This window comes from Ptiloglossa arizonensis, chromosome 5 (genome assembly GCF_051014685.1).
Source record: "Ptiloglossa arizonensis isolate GNS036 chromosome 5, iyPtiAriz1_principal, whole genome shotgun sequence".
NCBI lineage: Eukaryota > Metazoa > Arthropoda > Insecta > Hymenoptera > Colletidae > Ptiloglossa > Ptiloglossa arizonensis.
Window position 1 is genome coordinate 4,215,181 of NC_135052.1, and position 17,038 is coordinate 4,232,218.

Genomic DNA, 17,038 nt, shown 5'->3' on the forward strand with positions numbered 1-17,038 from the left:
ATTCATCCAGAACTTGGATCGTATTAAACTTGAGATAAAAATATCTCGAAAACGAAGCCCCGCTTCGAAGAATCCTATTAAGCTATTTCCATACTCAACGTACCATATGCATCTACTACCGTTTCGAAAGCGATTTCCATTACAGGTCCTTTTACGAGCGGATCGTCAGACAGAGAGAAACGGAGAGAATCGTCCGTTCGAAGTCTCCTCGAGCTCGGGGCGTCGGTTTGGACGTCAAGTCGTTCGAAAACGTGTTCCGAGGGTCACCGAGTTATCGAATGATCGCCGCGGTTTCGTAATCGCGCGATTAGAGTCGACGAATCGGTGAGACAGAGCCAGTTGTCGCGAGCAACGATGGGGGTACCGAGCAAGCTTCCCGAGGGATGTGTAAGGATGCTACTGACCTGCTATACTATAGAGGGAGACCGAGCTGTCTCTAGAGAAGCGAGCCGAGCCCCCGAGGCTTCCAAGGAAACTCTTACCGTACTGGAAGCTGCGAAGCGGCTTGGCCGGCGGCACCCCGCCACCACCTATCCAACCATCCGGAAAAACCAAACAAAAACCAATGTACCCAGCTGTTTCGGCGCACGTCGCGTTTCTCCCCGAGTTAGTTCCTTGCTAATTCGCTCGGTAAAAGTGCAACAGCGTAAATCAACGCGTCTACATTGCCCGCCAAAACTTTGGGACCACCTTTCTTACACTTTACAACGTAATTAGCGAAAGATGACACCAACGGTTCGGTTCTTTCGATCCAGAAACGAATCACAAACGATCACTTTATCAACGTTCCCTGATCCGTGTACCGTGTTCTTTATAGACGCGCGAGCAACTCTCCAAAGTGTATTTGACGTTACGGGCGATCGAAACACTGATGGAAAGGATGCACGGAACCGTTCGAGCGACAAAGTTCGAAGGAGGATTCGACGAAAAGGTTGTTCGAGGAACGATAGACTGCAAAATTATAGGGTTGTTCGGAAAGTAATTTCGTTTCTTTTTTTGTGACAATGAAACACGATTTTTCAGAGTGTACGAATATTTGATCAAATTACATATTCTCCATTTTGGAAAACGAAATCACTTTCCGAACAATCTAATATTTTACAGCGCGTCGGATTCGCGAATTGTCCATGTTCGTGACGAGATCGAGGTAAGGTGCCTCGAACGGAGGAGAGAATAAGTTTCATCGTAAGTGTCCCAAACTTTTGGCCAGCGGTGTGTATGATCTTTGGTTTTTGGAGCGCGTTTGCTCGGTGATTCCGTACGCCATTTTGATCGTGGACACGATACACCGAACACCGAGTGTCACGGTTGTATTTCGGGTCCCGATCGGTATTGTCCCTGTCGGTGACACCGCGGCCACATGCACTCTTCCGTTGCGTCATAGCAAAGAGACGAAGAAGCACGAACCGTCGTCGACTTTCCGACTCGATCGCGAATCGCGAGCTGAGACGACCTTCCGTGATCGTCGATCGAACGGATTGCGCGCGCAAGAGGAGGGATCGAACGCTCCGATGATGCATAGGCGGGACAAGTGTTTGCATTCGCGCGGGGCTGTTTAAAGCTTGGGATTGTCTTTCGGTTGCTTCGAACGTTCGAACGAGTACGGTTGCGTTGCCCCGGGTCAGGCATGCCCAACACACGTTGCCCGTGAGGGCACTTCTCCGAGCGGGAAGCAAATAACCGCCTTCTCGTCGATGTCTACGAAACGTGATACACAAAATACACCTTGAAACGAATATCGAAATACTTTGTATAAGCTACCGGCCAAAAGTTTGGGTACGTGTATCAATATATGAGATAGTTTTTCATTTTTACGAGGAACGTAACGCGAATGTTTTGTTACACTGCTCAGACACGTGGATAGAAAAAATTATGAAAGTAAATTATAACAGTTGAGATTCCTTCTATGGAAATGTTATATGTTATTGAACGTTCCGCTCGTAAAAGTAACCACTTTTCTTGATCGATATTTTGCATCATTTGGGCATTCGCGAAACTAGTTTTTGCAGCTTCTCCGTTGGCATGTTTTGCGAAATAAATGAACAAGCGTGGATCTAAATATTTACATTGTAGACACGTGATACCATAAGCGATATTGGTCGTGGAAAGTTAATTTTTTTGGGGGGAAGCTATGAATCTTTCTCCTGGCAATAGTACAATCGTACAAATAATGTCCAAGGATTAAGACATGGTGAAATATTCGACCTTGCGGTTCAGATTTCACTGCGGAATGTAAATGCAATTGGTGTACCAAAATTTTTGGCCGGTACTGTACGTTACTATCTCGAATATGCGGGAGACAGACGCAAAATTTTGTAAAACTTAAAAAAAAGGATTCTTTGAACCCAAGTACGTACGGTCGGTTTATAAAAATTTTCTGTTATTAAAATTGTACATCTTGCGTTCAATCGTGTGCAATGCACATTTATGGAAATTAATGCAAAGCGAGAAGTGGTGAGCGATTTTCAGCACAACGGACTGTAGCTTTCGGCGGGAACGAAGCCACGCCCCCGTGAGTAACGGTCACGTGACGAGGGGTCTTCCACGAATACGGAGCGTGTACGTAAAGCGAGCGTGCGTTCAAAGATGTGCTTTAGAATATCGCGAGAAACCTCGAATGCGACGGAATCGTAGCTACGAAAAGCTGATACAACCAAACCTCGAAAGCTGTTCGTCGTTCGGAACGTTTCGAATCCAACGTTTGACAAATATCCAACTGTCATCGATAAGAACCTTCCTCACCGATGTTGACTCAATTTTGTGTATCCGAACGCGCGGTCTCGTATTCGAAACGAAACTGGACCAGACGACGATTCTATTAAACTTTAAACGCAGCGGAGGCAGATCACGATCGTTCAACGGTGGCTCGTGCACAGATTAATTGCACCCGGATTGAATATTTCCGAAGAGGTTAGTTGCTTAGGAAATTTCTACGTTGCGTGATCGAAGGCATACTATTTTCACGCAGCTATGCCGCGCAGAAGCAAAGTACCTTAGCGAGAAGCCTGTGATGAAACAGAAGGGGTATCGTGGATTACGACCCTCGAGCAGCACGAACGATGATCGTGTCCTCAGGTGTGCGACTTTCTAGCCACAGTCGATCACCCAACTCCTTATTTCCAGCTACGACGTAATTCCTCGTAGGTTTACCCTCGGCTCTCTCCACGGCCAAGTACCCGTCTGGGAACCCCAGTTAGGCATGCCTGCCCTAGGTTACGACGAGGGGGTCTACGACCTTCGTCTTCGAGTACCTAATCGTTCGACGATGGCAACGGAGCTACTCGTTCGATCGAGGGTGAACGATCGATAGAAGCTGAGGGTAGGGGGTTTCGTCGAGGAGAAGAAGCGTATGCGCAGCAGGTGCATCGGTTGTAAGGACCATCGAGTCTTTCGACGTTGTTTCGTTAACAGTTAGGCGTGCAAGATCGTAGCGAGCAAAGGTTCGTCGCGAAGCTGGATTTCGCTAGGGTTTTGCGATCACCTCGACAACGACACGTACGTACGATAACACTCGGGTTGGGTGGAGGGGTGGGGTGGTTACTGGACGGATCGTAGCGATCCCATTGGCGCTCGAATCTACGGGAGACAGCATGGACGAGCATGGACAAGCATGGTGGGTGGTACAGGCACGAGTAGCAACGAGTTTCTCGCCACGCTCCAAGTTTGGAGTCATCCGACACGATTTTCGTACCCGTCCCGTCCAGTCGCGCGCGATCGCGTTCGTACGCGCATGCGCACGCGCGCGCGCGCTTCTTCGAGCGTACGTCGGACGTTCGTGTATTTTCGTGTACCTGGAGTGGCGAGCGGCTTCGGTTGTGTCGGCGTCGCTGTCGGTCCACCGACAACTGACGACGCCGCGGGACTGTACGCCCTCATCATCTGCCCTCCACGTGGAAGGGTACTGCTGCCTCCTACGTAGTAGCCGCTGCTCACGGAAGTCGAATTCTTCGTCGTCTGAAACAGAAAACCCACCGAATCCGTTAGACGAAATGTTCAAGAGTCCTTTTCGAGCAGCGTTTCTTTATTTTGTAATTCAGAATTTGGTCCATTTACAACGGAGCAACATTTGGACAGTGCCAACAAAATTGAATATATTCTACACAAGGACCGTAACGAACGCGATATTAACCCTTTCGACGAGTTCGTCATGGCCTTAAAATCTTACAACGATCGCATCTCGCAGTCTTACAGTGGTCTTTATAAATATTAGGTTGTTCGATAAGTTTTGTCGTTCGATGAAAGTTATCGAACAGTATAGTACTAGGTTGCTCGATAAGTTTTATCGAACGACAAATCTTATCGTACAACCTGTTATGCGTGTAAAATTTCAATGCAAAATATGTATTGTTTATATCCTTATGATTTTTTATATACCTAAGTGCATTTGTAACTTCTTACCGAGTGTTTAAATCCGTTTAGGATTTACCCGATTTATTGAATGAAAATTTCTAATTTACATAATTTTTTGAAGATTTCAGAAATAATAGTTACATGCAGTTTCTCGATATAATAGGTTGCTCGATAAGATCGTGTAGTTTCATGTAGATTTGTCAATTCATTTGTGAATTGTGAATCTACATGATGTTTCGTGTAGATCTGTCGACTCGTTCGTATATTTACAGTTGTTCAAAGTTGAAGTGTCATAGTATTTTTTTTACAATGGAAAACATAACAAAACTTATCGAACAACCTGGTATGTATGTCTACTTTTAATAAATTAGTGTCATGTTTCAGAAAAAAGTTCCTTCTTTAAAAATCATCGCGAGAATATCTGTTTTCAGGCGCAAGACCTAAACCTAAGCGCTGACTACTGTTCTCGCGCAATATTTTCACTTTTCTCGCGACGTCTCGTTCATCTAGGTTCTAATGGAGAGAATTGTTGTATCGAAATGATTAAAGAGTCCAAAAGTATCGCGTGTATTACGTGTTCAGAGAATATCGCGAGATTCTTTTATTATCCTTACTCCACTTTTCCTCGAATGTACAAAAGCTAAACTGTGAGTCAGGATTCGGTCCAGGAACGTTCATTTCTTCTCGTCGTGGAATAATTTTAACGAGCTAAAGATCTATTCCGGATAACGAGCCATCGATACGCGACCGAAAGGAGATTGTGAACTAATATCTCGATGTTGCAAAAACACCGGAAGGAAGATTGTGCAACTTAGCATCGACGAAATCGAAATTGGTAGCAAGAAGCGATCTGGATAGAATAGATTGAAAGTAATCGACAAATCGCTAGAAGGTAGAATGTACGCGAAATGGTAGATGTAGCATCGAAGTTCTTTGAATATTTTAATTAAAGTTGTTGCTGAAACGAATCGATAGAGAGTTGCTAGGTGCACTACGGTAATTACGCGATACCGGGCGATAACAAATATTACCATTACCGCGAGATAGACCAATTCGAAATTATTAAATCCAGAGTGATGCATAATGCAAAACCCAATCCTTGAAAAAGTTTACCGCTAGGTATATCCCAAGGAGAGAAAGCTCGGTCCCGATTTAAGAGGAATGTGGTACTTGAAGTAATTGGACTGTCAACGACTTGAAAATTCTTACGAAGACCGATCTTCTTTCCTGTATTTAGTACATTACGGATGCTTGTTTCTCGAGCAATCGGTTTATCGATAATTACATTCGTCACTTTCTACTGTTTCGTAGCGCTGAAAATAAAAATATAGGGTTCGGTTTAAAAACCGCAGAGCGACCTTGACACGACCTTGAAAAACTAAAGAGAAAGTTACTACTTTCGCCGTCGGATTCTACGCAAAAAATTACGTAAATCTTGTTACGTTTCTATCCTACCTTCGATTGTTCGTATTAAAAAAAAAAAAAAAAAGAAACCGGTCATCAATGAAATCGAATAATTTTTTACTTCCGATTAAACATTTACAGCGAATCGTTCGACGTAAAAACAATATCCAATTAACTTTATTTTCATCGTAAATAATTTTCATCGCTTTTGTTTTAATAAATTCTGAAACCAAGTGTGGAAAATTAATTTCTTTTTCATTCTCATTGTTATTTATACGATTAATAAAGCGGTTTCCCGCATATTTACTCGAGGTTTCGTCAAATTCTTCGTATCGACTGTGTTGCATTACAAATTAGTTTCGTTAATAAGAATCGTAAACAAATGGAAGCGCGTTCGCGTGAGATACTGAACGAGTGAAAACGTAACGAAAAAAGCAGAGACCGTGGCATCGTGTCGTTTCACGTGGCAATGAAACTAATATAGACCGAAGCGTAAAATTCAGCGAGGCAAATAGGAATTTGAATTTTTCTAAATTGTCTCTCGATATCACCGAATAGTTTTTAATCGTAACGATCGAATATAATTCCATTACTTATTTTTCACTCAAAAACGAACGCGATGCAGTGCAACGATCTTTCAATCGTTATTGAAAAGAGCCTTAAATTTACCGTAAGAAGGGTAAATTGTTGCTCCGGACCCACTGTCGAGCGTTATGTAATTATTTTATTTTTCTAAATTGTTCTTCGATATCACCGAATAGTTTTTAATCGTAACGATCGAATATATTCCATTACTTATTTTTCACTCAAAAAAGAGCCTTAAATTTACCATAAGAAGGGTAAATTGTTGCTCCGGACCCACTGTCGAGCGTTATGTAATTATTTTATTTTTCTAAATTGTTCTTCGATATCACCGAATAGTTTTTAATCGTAACGATCGAATATATTCCATTACTTATTTTTCACTCAAAAACGAACGCGATACAGTGCAACGATTTTTCAATCGTTATTGAAAAGAACCTTAAATTTACCGTAAGAAGGGTAAATTGTTGCTCCGGACCCACTGTCGAGCGTTATGTAATTATTTTATTTATAAATAGATTTCTACTCGGCCCGAACCCTTTGATATCCGGACTCGAGAAGAAAGGCAACAAAGAATCCAAAGCGCATTCAAAAGAGATTAAAGAATTGTTTCTTCCGGCAGAAATGTCGGAAGAGGAAGAATCTGACAATGAGTGTTTCGCAACGGAGTGATTTTTTTCTTCTTTTTTTAAGTATACAGTATCGATCGAAACGCTTACTGTTCATTCGTAACCTAAAATCCCTGCATTACGTACAATTTTACTGTTTCAATAGATCGAATTAATTAGAAAAAGAAAAGGAATCGTATCGATGGAATTGTACCAGGAGAAACTGAAAAACTACGTTCGAATAGCACGAAATGAAGAAAGAGAATACATACGTACGATTTCGGTCGTAAAATGATTTTCCTTCGCTTTCGGTACTCGAATGGCTTATTGTGAATCGCGTCTCGGATTTTTTTAGACGAGTTCGGCCTCCAAGGTAATTCACGAGCCCCTCCCGATTTCACGGTGATTTTACGATTCGTAAATCATACGGGACAAACGTTACGCGTAACGCAAGAACGTGAAATTATATAAAGGATTTGCTTAATCTAGTCGCGGGGCGCATCTCTCGCAACGTTTACTTTCGCAAACTGGTTTTTCGAGTGTGTATAAAGACCTACGTCTAAATATGCTCTCTATCGGGTTTTTCTTTCTCTTTTTAATACGTATCGCGAGTTTAGATTACCACGGCTTTCGCCGTTTCGAAAGTGGATCCAGTTCGTAAATAACAGTTCTTTCTTCTGTTTCGGCCCGGTTGGGGCCGCGCGTCGTGACTTTCGGCAGCTTGCATCGCGATGAAATTTTGAAACGTTCCAGCATTATCTAACATCTCGTGATCCGCGCCGAAAATTACGCAATCGTTCTCGTCATAGGTATTGCGCAAACTCGCATCGTTCGTGGTTGCGCTTTCGCTCTTTTCTACCTTCGAATAAATTTTTCTCGCGTCCTGCGACCGTATCGAGAGACGAGAACGCTCGGAGCCTTGGAAAGTCGCGAAACACGGCAGAATCGATCGCGAATTCCAACGCCTACGCCTTTGGGTTCAGGAACCGTGCGATTTTACGCAAATTCGAAGAGCGTGCGCAGAGATCGAGAGAAATGCCTCGGGATGAAACTCGGATAATTGTAACGTCCGAGTAAATATCCGTATGTAATATCCGTAAATTGTATGTTCGAGAAAGGAAGTTTATCGTAGAATCGAACCATATTTTTACGAGATCTTCAACACAGACTTTCGGGCAAACTGTGTTCAAAACGTCTGTTCGATTGAAAAGAAAATTTATATCCAAAAGGGCTTCGATCCATTCCGATGGAAATCGAAAAAAAAGAAGAGGAACGCGACGAGGCTGATGGTTCCCGTGATAGGAATTCATTTTCTCCGACGTGGTGTATTTTTGAAACAAATTCGAAACCGCAAAAACGATGACTCAACCTCCCTCTTCAATTTTACACGGTTCACGGCATATTTCAATTTCATCAAAATTCCTGACCCCGAGTTCGTACGGAGAGCGATCGATTTAACGCGGAACGACTCGATGTGATTCGCAGTCCAAGGTGAACGTACGTTTTACGTCGATACGCGATGCAAATTGTCGAAATATACGATAATCGAACCATTCAACGGCCTGATTTTAACGAGTGCAAACTGTGCACCGCAAGCGGTACAAAATGGAAACAAAACGTTCCGGGCTAAAGTGGGGAAACTTTCGATTTTTCGAGACGGGAGGCTCGTATCGACGAACACGTCGCTTCGTGTTGATTTTTCGTTTCGAAAAACGGTTACGCACGGACCGTTGGTTTAAACTTTATAGAACGATAAGATAACGCAAACGGAAAGAGAGTTGCAGCGTGCAATTAAAATGTTTCAAGCGGGACAAAAGGAAAGAGAAATAATAGCAGATGCGTTTACTGTGAATCGGCGCGTAATAACGAGGGTTATACAATAGTACGATGAGAATGGTAACGATGGAATAGCTCGAAAGAGCGGCTATCTTTGGAAAACGAGCGAAAGGGTGTAGCCGTAAGGTGCTTCAAAAGCCGAGTCATTTTACAGTTCGACGCAGTTTACGGACGAGTTACAATCGGACGAATATGGCTGGTAATAACGGACTGCAACGGAAGGTGGAAATTTCGAGCAGATCCTTTAAAGGAACAATATCTATCGTACGAACTGGTTCTTGGCAGTCGATGAGTTTAGGGCGTTCCCAACGAACACGAAGAAGCACTCGCTGCAATCGTTTCCCGCGCAATCGTGAAACGTTCAAAGGGTCTCGAACGTAATGTTTGATGCGTGTCGCGTGTCAGATTATTAGGTTGTTCGCAGAGTCATTTCGTTTTTTTTTTTTTTTGATGAAAATGAAACACGATTCTTTTAGAGCGTATAAACATTTTATTAAATTACATATTCTCCATTTTGGAAAACGAAACGACTTTCCGAACCACCTAATACAATTCACCGGTTTACAGTGAATGACTCGAGAGGCACACAATCGGATGAGTTTTCATGACAATCCAATAGTTTTCCGCGACCGATGTACTATTTGGAGCTGGAAAGACGACGAGATTGCGGAACGAGAGTTCAATTGGTCACAACGGTTTAGTTCCGTTTCTACTGACACACTATTTCAGTGATAGCGTACTATTAGCCAAAGCGGTCGCATCTATTAATACTACTGTTCGTCCGCGAGAAGAACGCCAACGAGTGTTTACATCCCCACTCTGGTTCATAATCTACTAATTCCTCTACTATTGCACGCATAGTTGTTATTGGTCGCTGTCGATCTTTGTCACTGTTCAAGGCCAGTAACAAGAAGAAGGTTGACGTGTTTATATGCCCATTCTGGTTCATAATATACTAATTCCCCTGTACTATTGCACTATTACTATTACGTGTACTATTGCACATATAATCGTTACTGGTCGCTGTCAATCTTCGTCACTGTTCAAGGCCAGTAACAAGAAGAAGGTTGACGTATTTACATCCCCATTCTGGTTCATAATCTACTAATTCCCCTGTATTATTGCACTATTACTATTGCGTGTACTATTGCACATATAATCGTTACTGGTCGCTGTCAATCTTCGTCACTGTTCAAGGCCAGTAACAAGAAGAAGGTTGACGTGTTTATATGCCCATTCTGGTTCATAATATACTAATTCCCCTGTACTGTTGCACTATTACTATCGCGTGTACTATTGCACATATAATCGTTACTGGTCGTTGTCGATCTTCGTCACCGTTTAAGGTCATTAACGAGAGGATAGTTGACGTGTTTACATCCCCATTCTGGTTCATAATTTACTAATTCCCCTACTATTGCACGCATGGCCGTTATTGGAAGCTGTCGATCTTCGTCACCGTCCAACGCCAGTAACGAGAAGAAGGTTGACGTGTTTATATCCCAATTCTGGTTCATAATATACTAATTCCCCTGTACTATTGCACTATTATTATTGCGTGTACTATTGCACTATTACTGTTGCGTGTACTATTGCACCCATGGTCGTTATTGTTCGCTGTCAATCTTCGTCTTTGTTCTAATCTAGACTATGAAGTGGAGTGGAGATGGAAACACTCGTTAGCAACCGAGAAGTTCCCCACTCTAGTTTATAGTTTATTAGTTTCTCTACCATCGTGCACATTATCGTTATTGGTCGAGGACGGTGACAAATATCGACAATGCGTGCAATGGTAGAGGAGCTGGTAGATTGTAAACTAGAGCAGGGATGAAAACTCTCGTTAGCCTTCTTCTTGCGGACGAACAGTACCATTCGGTCGCGAAAAGAAGGCGTAACTTGTTTACATCGACACTCGTGGTCAGTTGCCACTGTGCGTCAGTTGTCTCGTGTGATCGCAAGCAAGGATCGCCATTGGCCGAAGACGGGGATCGTAGCTAGATCGAGCGAGAGAGAATACTATATCATTGGCGTAGCCTTCTAATCAAATGTTAGCTATTAAGAAACAGAATGATTTCGTTCCTCTTTAAATACTATCGATAAGTTGCTCGTAATGAAAAAATGAATACAATTTAATACGCGTAATAATCATTACTATTTTGACAATTATTTATAACGAAAAGAACTAATTTGTATTCATTAAAAATAATATAATTCCGCTTATGCTCATTGCTATCCAGATAAATTTTATATAATTACAATTTACACAAAAACAAGTCATACTGAAATTAAAACAAGCACAACTACAAAATAAATACAAATTAGTTCTTTTCCTTGTAAATAATTTTCAAAATATTGACGATTATTACGCATATTAAATTCTATTCATCTTTTCAGTACGAGCAATTTATTGAATTAGCGATAGTACCTAAACCCTAAGCAAATTATTCTGTTTATGAATACTTGAGGTTTTACTTGAAGGCTACGCCAATGTATCTTGCTACAAATTCGTTCTCTCTGTAACTTAACCGTCGTCGATCTTCGTCACCGTTTTCGGCCAATGACGATTCTCGCTTGTGATCGTCTAAGCGGCAACGGACTAGGGACATCGATGTAAACACACTGTGCCTTCTTTTCGCAAACAAATGATACTTAATCGTGTGGTGGGGACAGGCGAGCGGGGGACCGTCTTGCTTACCTTCTTTCCAGCTCTGAATAGTACAAGGAGTACAAAACTGCACACAATGCACAGTAACGGCAATGGTTTATTCTAATTTAAGAAAAATATAACTCAGATAAACACGGACGAAGGAATAATCGCGAAAGTCGTCGAGGATTGGGCTAGAATCTTGTAGCCTCGTTTCTATTGGGTTGTTCGCAAACTCATTTCGTTTTCCAGAATGGAGAATATATAATTCAATAAAATGTTTATACGTTCTAAAAAAATCGTGTTTCGTTTTCACCAAAAAGAGAAAAACGAAATGACTTTCCGAACAACCCAATAATTGGTAAAGGAGCTAGTAAGAACAAAATTGGGAGCGGTTAGTACGGGATTGGATGTTCAGGAAACGTAGAAATTGTGGGAAGGAGTCATGGGTGGCAGACTAGGAGCTCGTAAAGAAAGGTCAGGGAAAGGATCGAGGAAAAAGACGGAAAATGGACAAAGTTTCAGGGTAGTTGAACAACGTCTGTCGAGACCAAGTAACTTTCGGGATCGTCGAGAACGTAGGATTAGATCTAGGATCGTATCCCCGGAGAAACTAACAAAGATCGATTTATCGTTACGAAACGAAAATGTAAAAACGACGATATTTTCACCGTACGACTTTTCGAGGGAAAAAATGACCAACACGAGATAACAATAACAATGTTTTCTTTCAACGAGCGAATGAATTCTTTTCGCGGCGAGTACTCGAACGAGAATCCCTCTGTCCCATATTTCCAGTTAATTAAAGGTGTTATTGCCCCGCTCATGGGAAATAACGGGCAGAGGAGGGGCAAGGCGTCGGGGAAAAGTAGAATTTCGCTTTTCACAGAAAAATCGTTATCTCCGTAATCGCTATTCCATTGAGCCAGCACTCAATTACTGCGAACCGTTTTAAAAGTATTTGGAAACAGCTGGAGAATATCAGCTGACTTTCTCTGGGAAAGAGACCAGGCTCTCAACGTCAGTTGACGCATCGTAGGCCCACATGTGGCGAAAGAATTGTGGTAATGTCACGGGACGATTTCCGTGGAACAAAATTGGCTTTCTGCGTAACGTTTCTTCGCAGCCTTCTTGCAAAACGGTTGCATTCGGTCTTGTGGGTGTTACGTAACGAAGAAACCAAATTTTCATCGTTCTAAGTATAGCTGAGCTGGAAAGATTCTTATTGAAGAAAATGTGGACAACAACGAGCAATTTTTGCCTGCTCTACCGAACGTCTGACCCAATACGATACACGATTCCTGTCAGATGACATCTCGACTCATGGTAGATATTCCTCCGTGGATTTTCAGAGATAGATTGAATTTGACCAGGTTGAATCGAGTTCGATGAAAAAGTACCGCAATAATCTTGCGTCTCGATCGACAATTCACCGTATCGATTTACAACTAAACACACTTTGAAATACTCGGAGACTAGATACGTACAAACAACGAACGACACGTTTGAACACTGTCAAACGCTTCCACTGTTTACGTGGAAAACATTTACGCTTGCGTTGAATTCCAAATCGATCCATATTTTCCTGTTATTGTTAAATAAATAGTATTTGCTCGCAAACGAAGTTCCATTTGCCGAATAATCGGCTTTGCGAACTCTATCGGAGGCAAATGGCGCTTCCTAATTTATGACCATCGACTCGCGCAAGCATCGTTGAATTTGCGGTGCGTATTATCCGAACGTAGAGTTGATTTCGCTAAGTATTTCAAACGGTTCCAAAATGCATTAAACCGTCGTGGGTCTGTAATGCGACAAAGACCTCGTTTGCACGGCAAATGCATGTATTGTGATTCGCGTACGATGAATACCTTTCGTACGTGTGTACCGTTTATAAAAGATGTCCCAATGGTCACCGGTCGATTCACTTTTCGAATAAAGCTTAAACGGTTCAAGTAATATTGGTACTTTTTTTTTATTTAAAAGTACAAACTTGGCAGGTAATAACGGAACAAGATATCTTGCAAATGGCCGCCTCGACTTTTTTTACAGACCACCGATCGTTTCCCAAAATGTTTCACGAAGTTTTCGCCCAAACTCGTATCCATTCCACCAATGACACTTTCGATGTTGTCTTCGACTCTGGCCTATGACACGTGTCGAGTTTCAGATTAATCGGTTCGACGTTTTAAAAATAGCGCGAAATTTACATCGACCGGTGATTATCGGGACACTCTGTAGAAACGTTTGGCCTATGACATGTATCGAGTTTCGAATTAATCGGTTCGACGTTTTAAAAATAGCGGGAAATCGAAATCGACCGGTGATGATTGGGACACTCTTTAGAAACGTTTGGACGACGATTCTCGCGAGATACGGACGAACGATTCCAATGTTGCGCGTTCTTGTCTCAGGTGACTTTTATCGAGGCGGTTGAACGAAACACAGAAACAGACGGTACGGTTCGCACGACAGCTGCAGAATTGCGCGGACACGAACGATTTATCACGTGGAGTTCGATGGCGTTTTATTTATTACGTTGGTATAAAATTTATCACGATTCTAGGATGAAAGGAATATCGCTTGTACCGACAAAGTGAAAAAGCAAAATGCCCGAGGGAACGATCGCCGTGTTTGGAAAAGAGGAAAGCTTCGTCCCCCACTTATGGCATCTTGCGACCGTGCTTCTTACCTAAGTGGAGATCGTAACGTTGGTAGTTCCTGTTTCCAATTTTGTATTAAATACCGAATTGTCGTGGACGGAGCTATTGTTTCTCTCAAAATCACCGTATATTAACGTGTACAAGAATTCAAAGGATCTTTCGAAGCTTTTTCATCGGTAGCGACCAGATCGAGTTCAATACGTATTCATGTGTTTCAACCCTACGTTTCAGGGGTTCGTACGCCACTCGTGAGAAATTATTTTTCATTCGTTATGTGTCACATCGCAAGTTTAGATATAGTTAGAAATAAGACGCGATGTTTTATCGAGTTGTTCGGAAAGTCATTTCGTTCTCCAAAATGGAGAATGTGTAATTTGATAAAATGTTTATACACTCTAAAAGAATCGTGTTTCATTTTCACCAAAAAGAAACGAAATGACTTTCCAAACAACCCAATATTTCGTCAAACACACACGAGTCTTGGATTCGGGCAGACCGTGTCATAAACCGATAACCGCAAAATACTCGAAACGTTGGATACGTTTAATTTTTGGAACTTTTCAATTTCATGACTACTGACCTACTATCTCCAACAATTTCTCCCCTCAACGATTTTTCCCTGTTTTGTACATAAAAGTGAAAACTTCATCACTTTCTAGCCTTGAAAATGATAGATTTCGATAGCTAGGGAAGAGTAGGGGCAGAGGTAACACTTTGATTTTGGATTACGTAAAAGCTATTGCATTTGTAACAAAAATTCTTCTACGAACATGTTACATAATTATCTGACATTCTTGAGCCACAGCAATTTCGCTGCACGTCTAGTAATATACATCTAGTAACACTGTACGGGGATATGTATAATTTTAGAAAATCAAGATACTTGTTCAACTATACTGCAATTAGTTAGAAGTGAAAAACATTCGTTTCTTTCTAGCTCTAGTTGAAACTTGTCGTGACAAAGCTTTACGAAACGATCGCACAAAGTCAAAGTTAAATCCTGTACATGGATATGTCTCTTGTCGTTTTTTGTCAAGAAAGTTTCGTTTTTTCTGCTCTTTGTTAAAAATTTTCTTCCAAGTCATATTAGTATCTTCTTCTTCAATTTTTACTCTGCTCGAGTAAAAGTTGTAACATTACAACCGACCCCGACTGCCAGTGTTACACTCGCTCCCCGACCGCACTTGCAAACTTTAATCAAATGATATATTTTCATTAACAACATGTTTACGAATGTTAAACAAAGACCAGTATTTCGCTAAGAAAGATCAAATTGAAGTTTTAAAGCAAGAAACAAGAAGATATTTGCTAAAAGAGCGTTTATATTACAATTTTAAAATAACAAGAAAAGTTAACTTTTGGGTACCGCGGAGCTATTTTCTTCATTGTACAGGTGTCTACTTTGCATCTAATATAAACATAAATACGATAGACGAGCGCGTTCATTTTACACAATATACCTGAAAACCCGTACTAATATTTATTATATATTTCGAGATATTTACAATGCTTGTAATACCATCCCGGTGTTACAATCGACTCCGCTCCGTTCGAACAAGGTTATTGTAGACATCATTAAATTCTCGTTCGCTATACTCTTCCAATGAACCATAATACTGGCGAATATCGCAGTATCGAATATTCCTTGTGAACGTACCTCGATCTTAACGTGGCTCCATTATATTAATTTGCAATAGGATAGTGTATTTACCTCATCACACGGTACGCTATAGGGTGTCGGACAGTCTTATAGCTCGTTAACCGAAACGACGTCGAACATTGTGCTTACGAAGGTTTGTACGAGCAGTTTTCGATACCCAGATTCGAGGGTGAATCGATTTCGAAACATGCAAGATTCGAAAATGCGTTTGCGAGTAGCTCGAAAGAATTTCGTACGAGCTGTACTCGAATCTGTACTCGATACTCGTTCGTTCGGATCGTTGTTATACCACATGCAAGATGTAAACTTTTCGGTGCTCGTGGAGTATCAATTGTAATGGAACAGAGTTCGATTCTACTTGAAAGTGCTGCTTTCTACTCGATTTCGAGTTTGCTCGGAAACGGAGAGCATTGGTCGAGCAAAAGGCGCGTGGGTCGTTTACGATTTCTTTTCTCGGAACTTTAACGACCATGATCGAGGGGACTGTGACTGTCACCGGTGGTAGGATTCTAAAGTTTTCTTTTTTTTTAAATTTTATTTATTTTTTCTTCACCCAGTTATTCTATATTACACCAGACACGCGAGTTGTCTGCTAGCGTAACAACTTTCTCGTTTTGAACAAGTACGTTTTGCAAGTAATATTACACCAGGAAGTACTACGCAGAGATCGGAAGTTACCAAGTCCAGGTCTTTGCTCCATCCAATCCCTTTTAATCTTTGTATTCGCGGGAAATGTACAAAACAGTACATTTAAAAATTCTTCGTGTTTGATTATAAAATTGAGGGTATCTCCGACACAGGTTTGGAGAAAAAAATAGTGCACTTTAAGGGAGGATTTTAAAAAGTGATGAAAATTGGGGCAACTGCAGTAGTTAAAATATCGGTAGAGTTGTTCCACGGGATTCATTTAACTGTAATACTCGCGCTTAACGATAATCTTTATTAAGTAGAATTTATCAAAACTGTCCTACAAAAGGTACGAGATTTTTGTTTGCAAGCTTGTGTCTACGCCAATGCGTTCTACTCGTCGCTGGTTATCGTTTCGCCTCGTTGTGTTTCGATGCCTCTCTACAACCGGAATTATATTACGAAAGATCCAAGAATTTTGATCGTCGACGATTAATATTCTAGGTTTACATCTACGCCAATGCGTTCTATCGGTCGCTCGTTATTGCTTCGTTTCACTCTCTCTTTCGCGCTATTCGTCGTGCAATAAACTCTGATGTGGGATTGCCTTTGCCAATAATAAAAATGCGTGCATTTCTGATCGACAATTAACGATCTTCGCGTAGTA

General features: G+C 41.5%; 1 protein-coding gene across 19 annotated transcripts in view; it reads right to left on the bottom strand.

The window, feature by feature from the left end:
* Nucleotides 1-17,038, bottom strand: part of LOC143146994 (uncharacterized) — a 284,039-nt gene that overhangs the window by 42,098 nt on the left and 224,903 nt on the right. For 17 of the 19 annotated variants that reach the window (XM_076311775.1, XM_076311774.1, XM_076311787.1 and 14 more), the window contains 2 exons: nt 3,792-3,954; nt 405-530 (listed from right to left, as the gene is read on the bottom strand). In XM_076311775.1, the coding sequence (XP_076167890.1) occupies nt 405-530; nt 3,792-3,954 (289 nt within the window). The remainder of the gene's footprint in view (nt 1-404; nt 531-3,791; nt 3,955-17,038) is intronic. The other 2 variants (XM_076311790.1, XM_076311785.1) reach the window with 1 other exon arrangement.